Consider the following 23,045-nt stretch of genomic DNA (forward strand, 5'->3'; position numbering starts at 1 on the left):
CTTATTATTTTCGACTTAGACCAATTGTTCGATTATTTACAATTTCATTACTTCCTTTTGATACAGCTTATACTAGTTACTATGCAGATGATATTTATAATTTAAGCGATATTTCTAAAAATAATTAGATCAATGAAAATTTTAAAGTAACTATGGTCATGTACAGGTATCATGGGCGAAAAATTTGTAAAGTCTATAAGCGACGGTTACCACTTTCCATCAGGTGGGCCGTCAGCTTGTTTGCCATTCTAAGTTGTATAAAAAAACGGTATACACATTTTTTAAAAAAAAAAAAGGTACCTATGTATTCTTGCCTAAAAAAAATCAGATGTTTTATAAAAACGGTTAATTTTATTCTGTTTATTCCTTTTAATTTGAATGTAGATATGTAACGTTATGTCTATGCCTTTCACTTACTAATGCATATTATTAATATAACAACTGTTAAATTCGGACCTTCTAAGAAATGGCTCATTGGTCTAGTGGTATGATTCTCGCTTAGGGTGCGAGAGGTCCCGGGTTCAAATCCCGGACGAGCCCAATTTGTTTTTTTTTATTTATTTATACTTCCCCAAACTTTTCTTAATTTCTAATACTTTTGTATTTATAAAATAAATAGTTATTACATAACAATCTCGTCGTATAAATGATTATAATGATGAGGCAGTCCATTAACAGTTTTTATCATGCTTTTTATTCTGTAATGACAAATTAAATTCAGATAGGAACCTAAAAAGATAATTTGGAATTTTAAATAGGACATTGCGTATCGATACCGTGCCTTTTTTATGTTTTCTGTACAATAATATCACAATATATTTTAATTACAAATTATAGGGCATGTTTTATCGTATAATTGGCGTGATATAGCACTAATAGTTATATATATTTATGTCAAATTGTATATACAATTAAACTAAATATTTTACATACAAACCATTACTGAAAACCCTAATAGATAAAACTATCAAGGGAATAGACCGTTTTAAAATCTACTTTGAAACAAAGCTACAATTTGCAAGCACGCACTCAATTACAAATACAAAGTTACAGAAATTTAATTGACTTAATATTGGTCCTTGGGGATGACAGCACTGGCATTGCTCTATAGAAGTTGAAAAACTCTAATTCTTACATTGTTATATAACTAAATCTAAACTTATATTATAAAGAGAAAAGATTTTATTTTTGTATGTATTTTTGTAAAAAATAAACTCAAAAACGACTTAACATATTTTTAAATTTTATTTCACCTGTGGAAAGCTAGTTTATCAGTGAATGACGTCAGCTATATATTAATTTTGAAAAAAAACGTACAAAGCCGGTACAAGCCACTAGTATATAAATGATCAATGTTTATAATACCAATTAATAATTTTTATATTGTAGACTTTGATTTTTAGGATCAGGTGCTAAAAATCCCTTAAATTTCATTATGATTATTTGTCTGTATATTGTAGAATCATGAGCTTTATGAAACTGTACAAAAAAAAAATATAGTATTATTGTCATCTATATTATAAAACAATAATTTTAAATGGACTTTTATATATACAAACGACGGGACAAAAACTAACTGAAAGTTCAATACCATATATATGCAAATAAAAAAAAAATGGAGATTTTTTCTCACTTACAGACTTAGTTCGATACAAAAACTGATATCCTAAATCGGCATAATGTACCATTTTTTATCCCAATTCAAATTCAATACCGCGGGACATAATTAGTCTTACATAATTATTAGTAACTAATCCTTCTGGAAAATTTTACGAAAGAATTTTTAAAATTGTTTCTAACTTCTGTTAATTAACAGCACGCTACTTCAGAGTTGATTTGTTTCTTTATAAGGCTATTTTGACGTCATCAAAAAGTAATATAATCTTAAATGTTATTTTGAGATATAAGTTATATTTTTAATGACAAGGCCATTTTATCCATTATTACCCATTAGGCCCACCTTAATCTTATAACCTAATAATATAATAAAATTATAACTATACAATATTCATACATGGAAGATATTTAAGAAAAAATAAAATAAGGGGTCTTAAAAAGACCAACAGATGTTAAAATAATAATATTAAGCAACAAGCAAAATTTTATTCTGGAAATAATAAATACAGTTTCAATAATACTAAATTAATATAGAAGTAAAACTCAATCGACTCCAAAAATAATATAAATATATATGTTTATAAATCATAAACATAATCATAATAATAAAAAAAATGTATGCGAATTCAGAACTACCTCAATTTGAAAGTTACTTAAAACTATTTGAAAATAAGGGTTTTATATATATATTTGAAAATAAGGGTTGAATATACGAAGAATCTTTAAATAAATAGCTAATCAAAGGTCAAATATATTGAACCGTAATACTAAAATACTACTAATACGGAAAACATTGTAATCGAAAGAATCTAAATGATTGGAAAAAAAAAACACTCAAAACATCGTATCTTTTCTCGTAAACAAAAATTGAGTACTTTATTTAGGAAGCGTTTATGGTTGCTACTTATTCACTGCAAGTAATATCTGCGGCCTTCTATTAGAATATTTTTAATAATGGACCCTAAAAAAGGTGAGGGTGTTTTATTTATAAAAAGATAAGCTCCATGACCCGATGGAGTACATAAAAGTGAACATAAAATATAAACCTCCAAAGTTAAAATGCACATCTTTCACGTAGAATGAAAACTGTCTACAGACATACCATCTAAATTTAAAAATGTTGACCAGTATAAAAAGGAGTTACTGCCAAGGAGTATGGTATTCATCATCCAACCTCAAAAAAAGGAGGTTCGCAATTCGTTTGTATTTTTTTTTTAACGTTTTATTACCACATAACTCCGTCATTTCTAAACTGATATGGAAAAATCTTTTCTTTTTAACTGATGGACATGTACTCGTACAAGTACCTACAGATTAGTACTACAGAAATTTTATCAAAATCAGTTAAGTAGTTTAACTTTTAGATTAAAAGTAACTGATAATGTTAAAATTAAAATCTGTTTTCTTTTTGTGGGAAATAATTTAATTATTTTGAAAAATATGATTAACAACTTTAATATAATAAAATAGTGCCAATGGCTTTAATTTTTGGTTACAAAAGAAGACGGAATAATTCACCCGTCTATGCTCATGGCATATAATAGCAGGACACCAATGGAGTGTGGAACAATGAAGATGACGTCAAGCAAGTTATCCCATCGAGCTGAATTCGCTATGAAATAGTAACCTTGGCTTAATGGGAACTAACATACCCATTACTAACAATCCCTTTTCCCAATAACTTTGATTTCACCAGTATATATTCGCTATGAGACAAACTTAACCCTCCAATAAGCGAGAGTACCCATAATCTCCAAGCTTGAATGAAAATCGCAGTATTGTATAATTTATATGCCTATTATTATGATAATACAGTGAAAGAAAAATCTGGTCTCTACCTATTTTCTGATCTGCGAATATTTAAAATATTCTTTACCAAGATATTAGTCGTCTTAAGTGCGAAGGGTAAGATATTATCTGCTATAAACCCTACTCTGTAGAATATAATACCTACAACTTGTATTAAAAATATATTTTTTTACTCTCAATAAATATACTTATATTTACTTGTATCCGAAAGTCAAATAAACACTATGGTGAATAGACTCCAAATACAAATTATAAATGGAATTCTATCAGTAAATTATTTTTTTTAAAAACCTCCAATATAATTAATACAAACATTTTCAGAGCCAATTAAAGTTGCAGTAAATATAAATGGTTTTGACAATACTTAAAGAATTAAGTAGAAACTAATAAAATTATATATACAGCGTACTTTTATGACTTAGTCTTGAATAAGCCCTTAATTTTCTATTGACGTTAGGTTGCTGAATAAATTCAAGATTCATTAGTTTTTCAATTTAGTTTTTACAATTTATTAACCTAATAACAAATATCCACGAGTAAAGTGAAGCTCGGCTATTATTTTTTTCCACTCTCAGAATGTAGGTACGTAAAACTGTTAAAACATGATTCTAAAGTAAAAATTGTATTCACAGATAAGACAGAGAATTTAAAAAGGACATTGAAAAACACGGATAAGTTTATTAAAAAAAAAACCAATATCTAAGTAATTGCTAAATTTTCAAACTGAGTTAAATATAAAAATATTTTCCACTATCCCATGAGATAACACTACAGTTTCCTCGTAAAAATATATTTTTTTATTCAAGGGTTAAATATAAATTTTTAAATTGACCTAATAAGTCAAATGACATTCTCTTTATCTCGCGGGAACATTTTTCATTTATTATTTTCCCTGTGTTTAACTTTTTTTTTATCTAAACTTACATATAAAATACTATTCTTATTTTTTACAAGATGTAACTATTTAGATAACATTAAACGGGCTAGTTTGTAACAATACTTTGCACATCAACAATAAAATTTTATATACAGTACGTTAATATTATTTTATTTTATTTTCAATTTTTAATTCAATTGTTAACGGATCATGTGAACTAAATAGAAATCTCAGTATTAAACTATAATTTGTATTATCTTAAAGTAGATCTAATTTAACTAATTGTCATCACACATGGCGCATGTAATATAATTTTATTGCTTTTATATTACGATATCTCTCTTCATTCAAATCAATAAACCAACACATATGTACAGATAATCTAATAATACAGATGCTGAGCGATATCAATAAAGTCTGTCTATTATATATATATATAAAATTCACTGACATAATATAAAGAAAAATATAATTTCAGGTTCACCTTTTTACTAAGACTTTTTTCTATATTTGTATCGATTTTGATTAAATATAAAAATATTATGAACGTTAAGGTGAGTTTATTTCTTTGCTTATTTTTTATCTCTTCATTATTGAAAGGTTTAATTAATCACTATGAAATTTTTAAGGTATTAATTATATAGGATGGAGAAGGACATATGCTCTTTTTATCACGGCCAAAATTTCTTCACGTTTATTATTTTAAAAGCTGTGTTAATATAATTTTCCTGTTTTATCTGAATATGAAATACTATTTTTAATATTCTAAATGCATATTATATTTATAATAACATTACGCAAAGGAAGGTTTTTACTAGGTTCAGTTCCATCATCAAAAAAATTTTATAACAGTACGTAAATATTATTTTAGTTTTTATTTTCGTATATATATTTATTATTAAATATTTTTTCCAATATTCCTTTATTACTAAATAGAAAACATCAGTATTAAACTATAATTTTGATTATTATTCTAATGTCCATCTAATATATAACTAATTGTCATCTATCAAAATTGACAAATATAATTTTATTGCGTTTAAAAACGATATCTCTCTTCATTCAAATCAATAATATCTTCACACATATGTACAGATAATCTAAAAATACAGATTCTGAGCGATATTTTTTAAATTTTGTGTTTCATTATATATATATATAGAAATTCACGTGACTATATATATAAAAAAAATAGAAAATTAGGATAAAAATTACCTAGGTTATATGACTTTTTTCTATATTTGTAGCATATATATATATATATATATATATATATATATATATATATATATATATAGATATATTTTGTGTGTGTGTGTGTGTGTGTGTGTGTGTGTGTGTGTGTTTGTTAATTAATCCTATGAAATTTAGTATACAGGTAGACAAAGGTAACATAATGGTCATAGGATGGGGAGTTGCATCCCTTCTAAAATATCAACAAAAGCCTACCAAGCGTGGTAGCTACTGGCATAACCCGCTTTATGTGGAAGGCTTATGTTCAGCAGTTGACAATCGACGACTGATATGATGATGATGACGATATGTGGTTAACCGCTGGTTAATCGAAGAGGTGTTTAAAAGTGCTAATTTAGTGTTTGTGCATAAATATCGGTTGCAATAAACAGTAGTTTGAAAATGTAACATGATACAATAAAATACAAATTACAAATAAACTTCGCAGACCAGTAACCTATATATATCGATTTATATATAATGTAGTTATGTAGGCATCCTAAAGGGGTTATATCTACATATAAAATCTAAGTGCTAGAAGATGATTCATTTTCATTCATGTCTATCGTATGCCTATAGATATTTTATTGAATTTATAAAAAAGTCGTTTTTGTTTCACTAGTTAAGTGTCAGGTGTCAGACTCATTGTTATTTAAAAGTATCAACCTGTCTGTTCTTATTTCTAAATCTACTCACACTTTTTAAATGATGTTTTATCTGCCCTTTTCTATTTAGATATGTAAATTATTCGCTTACAATGATGATGTAAAATTTCTTTCTAATTTAATTATGCCCTAGACTCAAGTTATATTTTAAATTGGAAAAAAAAATGTAGTTAATAATGATAGTTTTTTTATACTAAGATTTTTTTATACAACTTAGAATAGCAAACAAGCTGACGACCCACCTGATGGAAAGTGGTAACCGTCGCCTATAGACATGAGCAGTATCATAAACATAACAGAGAATACTGTTTCGCCCATGATATCCCCCATGCATTGACATTCCTGAGGACTCAGGTATTATTCCTCTGTACCCAGTAAATTCACGCCATATCCCACCCTTCAAACCGAAACACAGCCATGCAAACACAACTGCTTCACGGTAGAAACACGAATGAGACAGAGGTACCCAAGCAATCGACTTTTGTACAAAGTCTCCCTCTGGTAAGTAATGCTAAAAATGATAGACTGACTGCTGATTTGCCTGCAACTTCGTTTGCATGATCAAGATAACGTCTATTGACAAGGCAAAAAGTAGTCTACGTTTATCTTCATCTCATACATTACCTGAATAGGTACCAAATTTCATAACTATTGGTCATGTCGTTGAAGCGCCTAAAGAAAACAACTAATTCGCTTTCAAATTTATAATTTCTTTATGTTTCTGTGCACTAAAAAATGCAGTGTATTATAAGCCATTTCAACCTTTTGCTTTAAATACAATAATGTATATGCAGGATAGGATAGGATATACCCTTTCAGATTACCTACTAATTCTATTACGATTGAAGTCGCAATTTTTTTTTCATAGAATAATATCTTAAGTATTTTAATTTGTTACTAACACAATAGCTTAAACAAACAGATCATGTTAAATATTTTAATTTTCCTTCACAGATTTAATTTAAGAAAATAGGCAATAAAAAAACATTGTTTTAATTTGCTAACGATATTTATTACGTATCAATTATTGTTAGAAATAAATTAATTAACATAAAATAACCTAGTTAGAGACGAGACCACTCCTCAGGAGTTCTGAAAATTTCATTTAAATTCCGTTGAAGTCGAGAACCGTGTAATTGGCTGCCACGATAGCCACGCCAGCTTGTAACAAATTATCCAAGAAATTAATAATATTATGTTTTCTGCGTTAACTTATCGCATAATAATATACAGGAGCTTTTTAAACGAAACATTTTTATAAACTGTAATCTACTAAAAACGATACGATTAATCACTAACAGTCTTCGACAACGACCAATTTTACATATTAATTCTTAATGTTCATAATTATTTAGTCTACATGTTTTTTATCATTTTACACTATGAGTATTTATATAACAAAACTTCTATCTGATAATAATTATCACGAACTATATTTGAACTACATTTTGATTTTTGTCACTGAAAAAAAAAAACCACTGCACTAATCTATTTTAACTAGTATTTTCTATTATATATAACATTAGCGTATTATGTTACGAAGGGAACAAAACACGACAATATTATTTCATTTAATTAAAAAAATGTTGTCACAATTGTAAATCATTTACAGAAACAATTCTGACAACTACAAACAAACACGTAACAATTAAAGATTCCTATTCACGTGAAATTACAATTATAATATTAATTATACAATTAAGTTTACGGTGGGCAATCGAGGCGTTTAGCATTGTCAGGCCAATCGCAGACATTGAGTTTCGAATTGAAAACGGTCCCGGGAAGGCATGTAAACTGGACAGGCTCTCCATTCACGCAGCGCCAATACTGTGGAAAAAAATATATATGTCAAAATTAAATGTTGGACACTTTTTACTTACTATGTATGTAATAGTAAAAGTCGACATAGCCCAATTATAATACACTATCTACTAAGAGAGTGTTTAATTTTTTTTATTATTTCAGCCGTTGATTGTCCATTGCTGGACATAAACCTTCCCCATAAGGGGAGTTTTGCCAGCAGTTGCCACGCTAGGCAGTTTGATGCGCGCGGTTAAGGTTTTAGAGATATTGTAAAAGGGAGGCTACTGTTCATCCCTCGTCCTCTCTTAGTCGCCTCTTACGACACCTACGAAAAAGTAAAGGGTGGCCCATTCTATGCCGGGACACATACAGCGTTTTTTTTTTGATGATTAAATAGCAAATAAAGCAATAACTCATGTGATAAATAATGGCAACCGCCACCTAGACATAAAACATAAGAAAAATATATTATGTTGCCTTTGCTTCGTAATATAACATCATTAACATCATTTTAATGAAGGTTTTTACCATGAAACCAAATATTTTTCCCAAAGGAGTATCTATTATAACTTTCCTATGAACAAACATAGCTATCAAACGGAAGGCTTATTTTTTTTATCATTTTGCAAGAAATTACTATATAATTGTTTGTATTTCATCTTATGTAAAGTTATAATTATATAAGATGAAAAATAAACTGACATAAAATAGGCCATCCCTTCCTTTCCCATGGATGTCGTAAGAGGCAACTAGAAGAAATAAATGATCGATGGATGGATAGCGGCGATCCTCACAAAACATTTCTAAAAGCCTAACTGCAGTTGCCAATCCGCCTGCCAAACGTGGCAACTACTAGCAAAACTTCCCTGATGGGGAAGGCTTATGTTCAGCAGTGGACAGTTAAGAGCTGATATGAAAGTTACAATTACCTTATCGCAGTGTTTCTTGTCAGCGACATAGTCTTGTTGAGATGTGCATACATCGTCAGGAGAGTCGATCTCGTTCTCCTGTTAAAACAATCACAATTATTCACCTAATTTATATACCATCGGTGTTTTAATTAGTATTCGAATGTTTGAAAGTCGTAATTACTTTTTTATCTTAATTAATCAATATGTCTTAGTATGCAGACGAAATGATGAACACGGTTAAACCAAAAGAAAAATCTGATAAACATGAGTAAGTGGTGTATTTATAATATGTAAATATAATACTGTACAAAAGATTAATAATCTTGTTCAATGACATGAATGTAACAGAATATTTATTACTTCATGTTATATGTACAGAATGCCATCACACATTAAGTCCGCTCTGTATACATATTTTATTGCGTGCAAAAAATAAATATATGACAGGAAACGCAGTAAGATTGACCTACATCTAACATTCAGTTGATTTTGACTCGACAATCTCCGTGGCGCAGTGATAAGTACGTTGCTTTGCATAAATGCGGTTCCGGATTTAATTCCCGATCGGGCCAAATTAGGAAATGGATTTTTTGAATTGATTCGAGTCTAAATGTTGTGGATTGTACCCCCACATGTTTGTAACCTGGTTTCTCATAATACAAGGTTTTTTTAAATATTACTTGTGCTATACGCGATAAAAAGCTGCGCATTATGGTATCCTAGCTTATGGACCAAACTATTGTTATAATTATATGTCACATTATTATTATTAACTCGATTTGATGTACCTACTCGATATAGATTATTAGTAGTTTTTACCTAAGACTTTATCCGCGTGATTGGAATAGGTTCACTAACCGAGATAGAAAATATAGCCTATCCGCCATTAGATATAGTACGTATAGTGATTGGGAAAGCTAACTCACTTTGATTTTTATAATATTAGTGAATATATTTGATTCTACAATACAAATTAAAATGAAATTACCACAGGCTGCTCAATATCAATATCAGTGCTAGTAGATGCTGCCGTAGATGTCGTAGGTGACTGCGTAGTCGAAGTAGTAGTCGGCTTAGCAGCAATAGTAGGCCTAGTAGTTATAGACGGCCTAGTAGTCGTAGCCGGTCTGGCCGTAGTACTCGGTCTCGATGTAGTTGTAGTGGGAATCGGCTCCCCTTCCGAGGGGTCGGACGGCGTCGACGGCGGCTTCGCCCAATCCGGCTAAAGATAATATCTCCATGAATAACGAGATTGCCATTTATCAGAACGATTTATTGCTTACATCTCATCGCTACAGTTTTACATGACTTTACCCCATCTATCTTTGTTATGTCACGACGCTGAGTGTAATTTGCGAAGTAGATATTCTTCTGCAGCCATGCTTTTCAGATATAATAATACAATTATGAAGAAATTAATCAACATTTTTTTTTTAGTTATTTTAAAAGAAGACTGTGTTAAGTAACGGGTATATTTGATATTTTTTGCAATTTATATTTTGTTTTTGCAATTAATAAACTTTATTAATGAAACCTTTAATTTTTATGGAGCAAAATTGTAAATTATATGTGTACACCTATATCATTCAATATTATTTACTCCAATTGTAAACCAATTTTGATAACTGTTCTTTTAATTGAAAAATCTTCCTGCTGTGCTAAATACTAATTTTATAAAAGTTATAGTCGGTATTTTCTTGCTCTATCATTAAGAATGTTAAATACTACTTGCATCAAAAATGTTAATAAAAAATATTTTTGATCCTAATATTAGAGAACTGTCCCAAAATTACAATAAAATAAAAATGTATACTTACTGTAGGAGTAGTATTTCCCGTACGTGGCGGTGGTACAGTATATGAACTCATGTGCTTATGAAGTAACTTTATTAAAGGATTCTTTTCGCCACACAACCCTTGGAAGTCATCCATATCAATAGCCCAGGTCATAGCACCCAAGTAACCCTTTTCTTTAATCCAGTTCATCTTGATTTCCACACTGCGGGGATCTTCGTAACCAACCCACTGGGTGCCTTTGTAGGCATAGGGACATTTTCCGTGTTCATCCCATTTCTTAGTCCAGCCCGATTCCTCCTTATCGACTTCAGTGCAAATCTAAAATAATAATAAAGTTTCAAATAGATTTACTTTTTCTATAACTATGATATACTATTATACCAAATTGTATTATTGAAGCCTATAACTATGTCTTGATATATATAAATAATTAATTATTGTATTACTTTATACCGTATATAATTTTTTTATACAACTAAGAATGACAAACAAGCTGACGGGCCACCTAATGGAAAGTGGTAACCGTCGCCTATAGACATGAGCAGTACTATGGACATAACAGAGTATACTGTTTCGCCCATGATACCCCTCATGCGTTGCCATTCCTGAGGACTCAGATGTTATTCTCTGTACCCTGTAAATTCACGCCATATCCCACCCTTCAAACCGAAACACAGCCATGCAAACACAACTGCTTCACGATAGAAACACGAATGGGACAGAGGTACCCAAGCAATCGACTTTTGTACAAAGTCTCCCTCTGGTGACCGACCTAAAGTACTTATGATTACTTATTTAATCAAAATATTATACATACAACTTGAAATGGAAAACAATCTGATAATTAATTTCAATACCTATCTAATAAATATTATAACAAAACTCATATCCTTAAATTGTTTTTGTCATTGTGTTTCAACTGAATTCCTGATTCGGAGTAAATACTTAAGCGTGAAAAATGACGTCATTAGGTGTATTAATAAATAAGAAAATGTTATCTATTACATTCTATTATCCCAGAGCCCATTGAAGTAGCAGTTTCTACAGTTTAGATGAAACTCAACCAAATCGTTTCCATATTCTTCAGACGAGTTTTAATGCCCATCATTACTAGCAGCTCTTTCCAGTACATTCGTTTTAGATAACCGGAACTTATTTATTGGCTATCATTATACTAGCGGGTTCCGTACCGCTGTCACCCTTCGTCAATATCAATGCTGTAGACAGGAACCAGCCAATTAGAGGCTGTCTAAGCATATTGCCATTATACTTCTTCTCCAGGGAATATTACACCGAATACCATGGGATCTACTGTCTAAAAGATCTATCAATTTATACCTCCCTCAATGATATGATGTCAAATAAAAACGCACGATGGACATTTTATCCGAAGACAAAGATTACTATTGTGCAATTCGTGTACTATTATAAAATGCGCCATATAGCAAACCATTTTAAGTATTTTATTGTGCTCGGACTATTTAGGCCGTGCGTTTGTACGCGTCCTTTCTTTAAGATAAAAATAGGTAAAATCTCTTAGAATTAGGCGCATTTCTTATAATTAATCAAGGTTGATATCACTATATAATATAATACATAGCTATTACATACAGAGATAGTTTGAATATTGAAATCGTAAAAATTAGCCTAGGATGAGAAATAAATATAGAGTTCGGCCCATACAAAGGTACTGTCCTGAAAGAATAGTATCTTTCTATCGGTCCAGTCTTTTTTAGAAATGACGTTTGTTATATCATCATAAGAAAATAGTTGAACGGATTTTAATGATATTATATAAATTGAAACCTATATTTGCACTCCATTAAAAGTTTAATCTGTATCTCAATAAATAATTGAACATGTAAGGTAAATGTTTTTAACTACTTCAGTAGAAAGTGCGACCTTTATCAGCCTATCTCTACTGGGAGGGCACTGTGGAATAACACCTTTGAATATTTTACTATAAACTTTTTAGTTACCTATTAAAACGAGTCACGTATTTAAAAATTCACACTTTTAATATTCATTTCTAAAAAAGCGGAAGTTCTAAGTTCAACAGATTTTTTTGTATATATTTTATACGCTTAAGGTACACCATTGCCAACTCTGTACTTTACTGTGCTACTCTTTCATGTAAGACGCATTCTATTTTTGTCAAGACTGGAGTCTTTTTTGTGAATTAATATTTATAACAATATTTGTAATCATTATTTTTATTTTATTTATTTGTATTTACGCGCTATTTTCAAAATTTATAAGTTAATCCATATAATAACACTCCAGTTTTAGTTCTAATATTAATTTGGTAATGATTAAAGGAAAGTTTTTTTTTTTATATAAAATTAAAAATATTTAAGTTCAAACAATAAAAACAGAATACTTACTTCATAATAAGCCCAGAAACCAGTAGCGTTCGTGTAAGGGGCTGGATCGCCACCACCTGCTTCTTTGTTAATGTATGTTCCCAGATTGTAGTTGTTATTTCCCGAAGACAGGGTGAAGGATCGACCATAAAACGGTATACCAACCACCAACTTATTAGTGGGACAGCCTTTGTCCTCCCATAGTTTAAGACCGTCATTCTGAGTAAACAAATAATATAATTAAATCAGTTTTCATTAAAAATTTCGTGCATCTTACCTTAAGGTCAAAACTTTTAAGTGTAATAATAGCTGGCGAGGTACCAATGTAAAATGATAGGTGAGAATGAAGTTAGACCAGTTGATCTATCACAACGAATTCGCTAGGAATTAACAATGTTGATTTTCAGGAAAGGCAGGGGGCTACGTGGAGGTAGATATAATAGAATATATTCCTAACATTAAGGCCACTAGTAAAGTAGTTGTAAACAGGTAGATAACCTGTTAATTAACTAACTTTAAATAAAACTTAAAATTAAGATAAAATTATCTTATTACATTCCAGATTTAACTTACCACATTGAGTTTTTCATAGGCCCACTGGTCATGTGGCCGCTTGTATAAAGGGGAATGAACATCGGCAAAGCCGGCCCAGTTGCCACGCAAATCGTATGACATTACATGAATAGCGTCTAGGTCCCTGTAATAGTAACATTTTTAAGTATAACTATTATATTTGCATGTTGATTTAAATTTTTGGCTTACTCTCCCCCAGCCTACTGATGAAAATCTTTACAAACCAAATTAATTTTACACATGACACATGCATTGCAATATTCATATTATATAAGAATTTATTTTTAATCCACACATTTGGTAAACTAGTTAAACTATCTATAGATTTTCGTAATATATTTCATATTTAAATAACATTTTTATTTTAAATTAATAATACATTTCCAAATATCTAATTATATAATAATTAAATTTTAAAATGTGGGATCGCAGTCTTTGTTTAATCACGTTTATGACTCAAATTACTATTTTTTTTTTTACAATAATTTAAAAGTGAGAAAAAATGTTCAGATATCAGTGTTTCTATTATTTATGAAATTATGGTATTACAAAAGACATTGCATAGAATGTGGTATTGTTAATATCAATACATCTAAACTCACTGGCAAAGTTCAGGCACGTGGTATCCTTCCATCAATCTGAAGTTAGCGAGCGGTACAGCAGCAGTTAACTCCCAGCCTTTGCCAGCTCTGATAAAGGCTCTTCTCAATTCTTGCACCAAGTATAAGAACCGGTCTTTATCGGAGAATGAACCACCACGATCTGCTGCACCAGGGTACTCCCAATCTAAGTCCAGGCCGTCGAAGTCATATTTTTTTAGGAAATCTGAAAAAATAATATAAACTCATTCACATAAATATTTATTTTATATATTATCTATGTTACCTAATACCTACTATAAATCAGAAGAGTTTGTTTTTTTATAAGATAGATGGCATTGGGGTTTATAAATGCAGTAAATAGTTCGAAACTAACACCGTATTTGCCAATTTTTTATCGATTTAAATATAACGAACGAATAATTTAATCTAGACGACTAGGTAATCTTACTTAATATCATGGGAATATTATAATTATTTGCCGAGACAAATTAAACAGCGAAAAATATACAAATATAAAATTTCCCTGAAGATTTTTCAAAAGATTCTAGTATTATTTACATAACATACGTCTCGAACTACGAGTATCTTGTAATATTAAATGTCAAAAAACTAAACATAATTCAGGTACACCATGTTTCTCCGAAGTTTTTATTTCATTTATACCGTTCGTTCTTAAGAATGACAATATTTTTGTGTTTGCGTATTATATAGCAACCAAAAAGTTGTAAAAGAAGTAACTCTATTAAGAAGACTATTTGATATATAACTTAAATGAAATAAAAATATTATTTTTACCACATTCCCTTGGGTTGCATAACAATTTTATTACACCAGAAGATGTGATAAATAGTACATAGTCGTGATAAAAATAGTAAAATTCTACTAACGAAAGAAAGGAAAAGAAATATTCGTACAAAATATTTCTCAATTCTTATAGATGAGAATTGGTAGTAAAATTGTGTTTATTATTCTTGTTTCCAAGCCAAGACACCAATAAGTATTTAGTAATAACACAGATAAAAAAGTTAATAGGGATTGTTATACTTTTTCTATGATAATATTTACGAAACTAGCGAAACTATGAGTACTCGACGTAATTACTTCGAATTTAACTATAACTAATAATGAAACCTAAACCCTGATGGTGCGTAAATTTAAAATTTCAACTAACTCCTGGTTATGAGAACACCGTTAATCTGAGAGGTGAATTCATATTATGCTCCATGAAAATATATATATTTTAATATATATATATATATATATATATATATATATATATATATATATATATATATATATATATATATATATATATATATATATATATATATATATATATATATATATATATATATAACTTAAACATATATAAACAAAAGTTAATAGATATAATACCACGACAATTATACAACTGCTACTGTTTACCCCATCAGAGATTCCATACGTCAGCGTATTTCCCTTCTCATTTACCTCTCTCACCTATATACGCCTCGTCTTTATATAAAAGTAAAATAGGACTTATTACAGTAAACCTACATATATAATCTAACTTCAATCAAATTAAATTTCATTCGAACCTATCTAATCATTTAAATGTAATTAACAATTATCTAAACATAATAAAAAAAAGGTTAGGGTATTAATAATAAACATTTTTCACTTTACTAATCTAAAGCTATCATATTTACATCGTACAAATGAACTTTCCCAAAAAAAAATTGACGTCATAACAATGAAAACCACATCAAGTGTATTATTGTAACGTTTCATGAAACCCTTACGACATTTTATTATATTGTTGTTATTTTTATTGAGACACAAACAAAATTGTCGATTAAATAGAGCATATTATCATACTTATTTCTGTTTTGTTGATAATAAGTTCATTAAGATTCAGCGCAGACTCCCTTGTAAGATGTGACTTGTTTACGAAAATTGGACAAGGGAGCTGTAAATAATTCTCTAATGTGGCATCGTAATTGGTTTACTTAAATATAACGACAACTTTTTTCTTCCTGTATCTTCACTTGAAATGTATTTAAACAACGTCTATATTCAGACATTGTTTAAAAATTATAATGCAATAATATTATTTGCCCTATACATATTATATGATTTTAAATGCAATATTTTTCAAAATATTAGTATTAATATCTATATTTGTAACATTATTTTATAAAGATTTTACTTGCTGTCAGATCGCATTTTCTAAATACCTATTATAAAGTACTTCTACTATTTTTATGCCAAAATACTTATTTCAGCAAATTTACCAGAGGGAGACTTTGTACAAAAGTCATTTGTTTGGGCACCTTTGTCCCACTCGTGTTTCTACCGTGTAGCAGTTGTATTTGCATGACTGTAGTTCGATTGAAAGGTGAGATATGGTAATGAATTTACAGTATACAGAGGAATAACACCTGAGTTGTCAAAAATGGCAACGTAGGGTGGGTATCATAGCTATCGCATGGGCCGTCAGCTTGTTTGCAATACTAAGTTGTATATAAAAATTTGCTTGAAAATGAGCACAATTTTAATCCAATACTCAATAATACTTATTAATTATTCATGTATTTACGTATTAATAAATCATATGTGATAATTACTAAAGGTATAAGCTATAAGAATCATCAAACCTATATTAAATTAATCTCTTATCTAAAATTTTTATTGAAAAAAATATAATAATTTTTTACCCAGTTACTCTCATCTAAATAATTGTTACATAATTATATTACATTTTCCGCATCTTTGTTCCCGCCAACACGCGGAAAAATTATGTCTGACCGCATAACTCACTAAGTGTCCCCGCACTGACGGCTGCCTTTGTTACCCTTATTTCATAATCCGTATTAAAATAATTAAGACGTATACATAATTATGATAAGTAAATGTTAGTGTTATTATGTAACACTATTACGTTTTATAGAATAATCAACCTGAGAAGTAAAGGCTAACATAGATGACAATATTTTAAAATGATAGGAACCGACTTAGTTATATGAAAAATAGTTCATTATACTCTGATTATACTTACTACAAAAACATATAATATGTAACAAAATGTTAAATATAAGGCCTATTAAATTCTTATTTTTGATATATATTATTTATTTAATATTTCACGGAATTTTTATTTTCTCTCAATAAACAACTTTTTATTTAAAACGTGCTATTTTTTATTAGAAAAATACACCTAAAGTGACACAATATAATTTAAATAACAAATATACTATGAGTATAATCTCTACCAGAACAGCAAATTGACCAGTAACTTTTAATATCCCTTCTAGCTCATTAAGCCTTCGGATAAACGACCAGTGGAAAAGAACCAAAGAGTCGTTAGTGCACTTTCTACTCACCAACAATACTTCTGACAAATGCCATTCTGGAGCTCTTCTGTGCGACCATGTGTGAATACTTGGAACCACCTTCTGCCCAGCCTCCAACTGCTACCATAAACTTCACGCTCGGATGAGATGAGCGAAGAGACGTGAAGTTGCGGAAACCGTTGTTATCTACATCCAACTGGAAAGATTAAAAGGATATTTTTACACTTAATACTTCACTAATATTTATATATTTAAGACCATCACGATAGATATGAGCAACTGCATAATCTTTGAAAATTGTTCCCATTATATTTTTGTATTTATTATTCCAAATAAATAGTTATTTACATCGACGTCCCAGAATATACTATGTAAGCCTTTTAAATTATTAATCTATTAATTACTATATATCAATCTTATAAATCTAGAAATTTAATAGGATATATTATGAAGAAAGTATTTAAAATCTAACTATGCAAATTATTTTATACGTTCCATTATCAGAAACTTCATAACGCTAAAGTTAGTAATTATTTTAAAAAATCAATTTTTAGTGAAATTATTAAAATAAGCTTACGGTTGATGAAGACTCGCATTACAAAATATGCAGTCAAACTTTCTTATTCCGATCAGTTCACAATTAATACTGATTTCTATAGGTTCAATAGGACCTCAAGATCGGTTCTCAGTATAAAATAATAGCAAATTCCAAGTAATATTAGATGTATTCTAAATATACTTTACCATTGTAAAGGAATTAAACAAAATAATTCTAATTAACTAACCAGTAATATGGACTTATCTATATGATAAGTAAATCAGACAATAACAAAAATAATTCATCGTGTCTTCTAAAATAAAACATAAAAAACGTGAGTACCTAGTAAAGTTTCTCACTTTAAGTTTACGTCTGTGACCAACGATGTCCGGTCAATGATCCCTAACAATAAGTTAAGACATTGCACTTCATTATCTTTGCTATATGCCACCTTATTTTAAAGTTTAAAGTAAAAAAAGTATCGATTTAGAAAGAAATACGAGTATAAGATTCTTCTTTAACAGCTAAACGTATTTCGATATAGGTGAGTACAATCATTTCTAATGATAAAGTTATCAGTGCTAAATTTATTGCCTGATCAGTGCACAAATTAAAACTATATTTTATGAACGATTCTAATATGCTTTGCTTATCGCGTTCTTATTTCAAAATACTTTTAAATAATAGTTTAACATTATTTATCGATTATACCTAATTTTGCCACATCCGGAGGGCCTACCATGAAATGTGCTCCGAAATTTCGGAGCCAAACGAAACACAATTTTGATGTTAAAGTTACATAATACGAGTACATGCCGTTTGGAAATAATAAAAATGTTAAAATATTGTTCCTTTGGACTTTTATGATAGGATGTATGATGAACGAAATGTTAAACTCCATTTATTGGTCCGATTTTGGTATAAACAAAAACACGAAATTTCATTTCGGAATTTTATTTCATGGTAGACCCGCTGATCAATTTATTTGTATAATATTTAAATACGAGTACATCGAAGTTGCCTTTAGGTCTCGGTATATAATAGGTCACCCCTTCCTTTCCCTTAGGTGTCATAAGAGGAAACTAAGGGAATTTGACGGTCAAAGGATGAGCAACAGCGTCCCTCTTAAAACATCTTCAAAGACTAACTGCGGTTACCAATGCTGCGGTTGCCGCAGTGTGTAGCAGCTACTGGCAAAGCTTACTTTATGGGTAGGGACAGTGGACAGTTAACGGCTGATATAATAATAATATCAAATTCAGGATTCAAGCTTAATCTCTAAAATAAGCAACTTCTAAATTATCGTACTTTATAATCCATTCGATTAAATCGATCGTTATTTAACTTTGTTACATTTATGTTAGTAATTCAAACAATGTAACTCGCATATTTAATCAAACTACCAAGTCACTGTAAATTTACATGAGGGTGAATATTCGAGATACTCAACTGACAATGCAGCCTCGATAAACATATTACCCCACTATCTCTATGCATACGAATGCAAATATTAGCCGAGCGTTATTGTTTTGATGTCCTACTTTTTAGACCTGCATTCGTGATCCAGCAAATATTCTACTTATTTCAATATCTAGTGTTTTCACTGCAGAAGAACGGAATTCAAATTACGTCCTTCAACATGACTCATATCTGTTTATTATACCAACATCCATAGTGTTACCACAAATAATATAATACTTTACTGGTAATATTACTATATCTACTAAAGTGTGAATCTATTACGTATTTTTCTATACGAACATTATTACAAAGAAGGACTTTTTTATTTTTTGTTCGTAATAGATAAACTCAAAAAACAATCGATTTTTTAAAATTTTGCACCTGTAAAAAGTTACAACATCAACGAATAACATGGGCTACCTTTCACTGTCAGAAAAATTATGCGAAATCCAAGCGAGTCATTAGTATAGATACAAGTGTTTCTATTCTCACCTCAGGATCAATGATGAGCACCTCGCTACTCTTCTCGGTGACTCCAATGAATGAGTATATAATGTGTGTGCACATATCAACCGGAATATCCTCAATCCCGTACCGGCCAACGCCTGGCCGGTACACCGCCCAGTTACTGAAGTAGCATACTATGCGCGCTCTGCCATCCGCTGTAAAAAAACAACGCATTTTAAATTACTTAAGAACATTTTTTTTAACAAGTGTAACCAATTTTTATTTATAACTCCCTACACGATTATATAAGTCATTTGTTAAAAAATTAATATTAAAACAAATTGAATCTGATGTCGCAAAATTGTCCCCTTTGACAGATTTTGTAAATAGTTGTTGTATCATTCTTTAAATCTGCCCTTGTAGGGTACATTGTCGACCCGTGTAATATTCCTAAAGAATCTAGTAATATCTTTGTCTTATCTTGCTCTTTAAACCAGATTACTGAATTTACAAGTAAAATAAAGGAACCCATAATAATATTATTAAATGACAACTTCATTCGAATGAATGCAACGTTAGACATGTTTCCATAAATAAGTAATTTGTAATGAAATAACTGAACGGATTTATATGAAACTCATATACAAGAATGGGTTATATCCTAACTTAACGCATAAGATACTTTTATACGTTGATTCATGTAAGCAATGTAGCGGGGAACGTCTAGTTTATTAAATGAAGATAAAGATTATTTTATCTATGTATGACTTTATAATCCCATCGTGTATTTAAGCATAATAATTAAGTAACTTTTTCATAAAATTCCAATAAACTTTTAGTTCGAGAGGTATTAAACAATCAAATAGTATATGTTAATTAAAGAAATTAATCATCGGCTTAGCCACTTCCGATATGCACCTAACAAGAAAGGAATTACCAACTAGCTGATCATTAAATACCGTCGTAGTATAAATTAGCATTATTTTAGCGGAATGGAAAATATAACAGTAATAAAAACAAAGTAGATAGTATCATACAATACGTAAATGATTGTCATTTGGAAATGTATTTGGTTATTGACCTTTCTCTATATTTGTATAGGTATTATTACAATGTGATAACCCTTAATGTTAATGTTTAATTCTATTATTAAATGAAATAATTAATAAAATATGTTATTAAACAAAGTAATATATTCAATAATCATAAAATTATTAAGTCGTAAAAGGTAACTAAAAAAATAAACTAGGGCAAAATAAGGAAAAATCTGAAATAAAACTACATAACAAACAAATAAAAAACAAACAACACGCCCAGCATGGTGAATTCCTCCTCAAATATGAGAAGTATAAGTCAAATATGTGCATTTATACATACCAAGGTTGCACTTTTGTATATATACCAAGAGCTTGGTTTCTTAAGTATCATCAAATAGGAATTACGATGAATTTAATGATAACGATCTAAAAAATAATATTAATTTTGATATTTGAATTATTTTATTCATTAAGAAAACGTATTCTTCTTTGAATGAATTAACAGAGGTAGCAATTAAGTAAATCCCTGCATATTCAATTTACATTGTGGAATAAATGTAACTAAGTTTACCATAAAATAGAATAAACAACATAAATTAATTATCTTCTTATGTAATTGCATTTTATTATACTTTTTACTACGTTTTAATGTAAATGTATTGTTAATAAGTTTGTTGTTGTGATAAATTACTTACATTGAGCAGCGTTTGTGAGAGCAATGCAGATGGCCAACGTCACAAGTAACGTTCGCATTTTGAACCTGCAATGAATTAAAAAGCAGTGTATGTAATATTGTTTATTGAATTGATAATTATATTACTATTAAATAATATATTTATATAAATACTAGCTTTTACCGGCGATTTCATCCGCATAATCGGAATATTTTTTACTGTCCGTGAGTTAAAAAGTACCTTATGTATTTCTCCATACCATATAGTACGTGTATACCAATCATAGTAAATAATTTAAGCGTTATAGCGTTATTACATAACAAACAAACAAACTCACATTCACATTTATAATATTAATAAAGATTAAGTAAATATTAAATTAAAATATATATTACTATTCAAATATAAAGCTTTATTAAATAAATTGTTGATAACTTTATACTTCAATTAGAAAATATCAAATTAGTTAAACAAGGTATAATATGCAATAATAGTATTCAAGTCTGATATTTTAGTGATTAATTATAAAATATTAAATTATTTGTTTTAATATTGCTATTCAGTTCGGAGCTATATTTAGGAAAATAACAAAATTGAATAATGAATATTTACTTGTGTACTCGTACATATTTAATTTCTACCAATCCATTCTAATTGAACCCAGTTCTATCCTACTTTTTAAATTATGATATATATTATTATATCTTTAAAAATATGTTGTAAAAAACTGAATAATTTTTTATTCTAATCATTAAGACAATTTAAAAGATAAGATTGTATTAAAGATAACTAATCGTAGTATTCTCTTCGTTACTCAAATTTAATGATACATTTTCTGCGAAATTTATTTATAATTTACCGTTATTATTTATACTAAAATAGATAAAACTTTTTGGATATTATATAAATAGAAGCTGTTATTATTTACATAAATTGAGTTTGATCCATAACTCAAATGATTTAGGTTACGTAGAAACGCCCAAAGCACATTTCATTTCCATGTTCATAATTTTCTTATAAAAATTTCGTGTTCGGCAGAAACGGAGATAGAAGAATATAAATAACTCGGTACCCGTAAACAAGTAGCTAACAAATCTGCTGACTGATACGTTTTCGTTAGCCATGAGATAGAACAAGACTTTAGGCATTTCTGTCTCATACTACCCTAATTTTTAAATTTTTACAGTGAAACTCGTAACATAACGATATAACTATATAGCAAATATCAATAGCGATAGGTTTATTTGCTAAGGGAAATTATTTATTATGTAGTATCATGGACATCTTTTTTAAATACAACTTAGAAC

At 29.3% G+C, this 23,045-nt stretch overlaps 1 protein-coding gene and 1 non-coding gene across 2 annotated transcripts; one reads left to right on the top strand and one right to left on the bottom strand.

Annotated features, from left to right (window-relative positions):
* The first annotated feature begins 468 nt into the window (after window positions 1-468).
* Window positions 469-540, top strand: Trnap-agg (transfer RNA proline (anticodon AGG)). The gene has a single exon. It is a non-coding gene; the product is annotated as a tRNA-Pro (tRNA).
* Window positions 541-7,188: 6,648 nt separating this feature from the next.
* LOC128201358 (endochitinase-like) lies at window positions 7,189-21,822 on the bottom strand. The gene is made up of 10 exons (XM_052898103.1): window positions 21,760-21,822; window positions 20,073-20,242; window positions 17,612-17,777; window positions 14,250-14,472; window positions 13,648-13,771; window positions 13,096-13,293; window positions 10,733-11,029; window positions 9,904-10,137; window positions 8,934-9,011; window positions 7,189-8,028 (listed from the first exon to the last, which is right to left on the bottom strand). Exons 1-10 carry the CDS (start codon window positions 21,815-21,817, stop codon window positions 7,906-7,908), a joined length of 1,671 nt encoding a protein of 556 aa, XP_052754063.1. The 5' UTR covers window positions 21,818-21,822; the 3' UTR covers window positions 7,189-7,905.
* Between the last annotated feature and the right edge of the window lie 1,223 nt (window positions 21,823-23,045).

The sequence above is a fragment of the Galleria mellonella genome, unplaced genomic scaffold (genome assembly GCF_026898425.1).
Source record: "Galleria mellonella isolate WM207_F2 unplaced genomic scaffold, CSIRO_AGI_GalMel_v1 utg40, whole genome shotgun sequence".
In the NCBI taxonomy this organism is placed as follows: domain Eukaryota; kingdom Metazoa; phylum Arthropoda; class Insecta; order Lepidoptera; family Pyralidae; genus Galleria; species Galleria mellonella.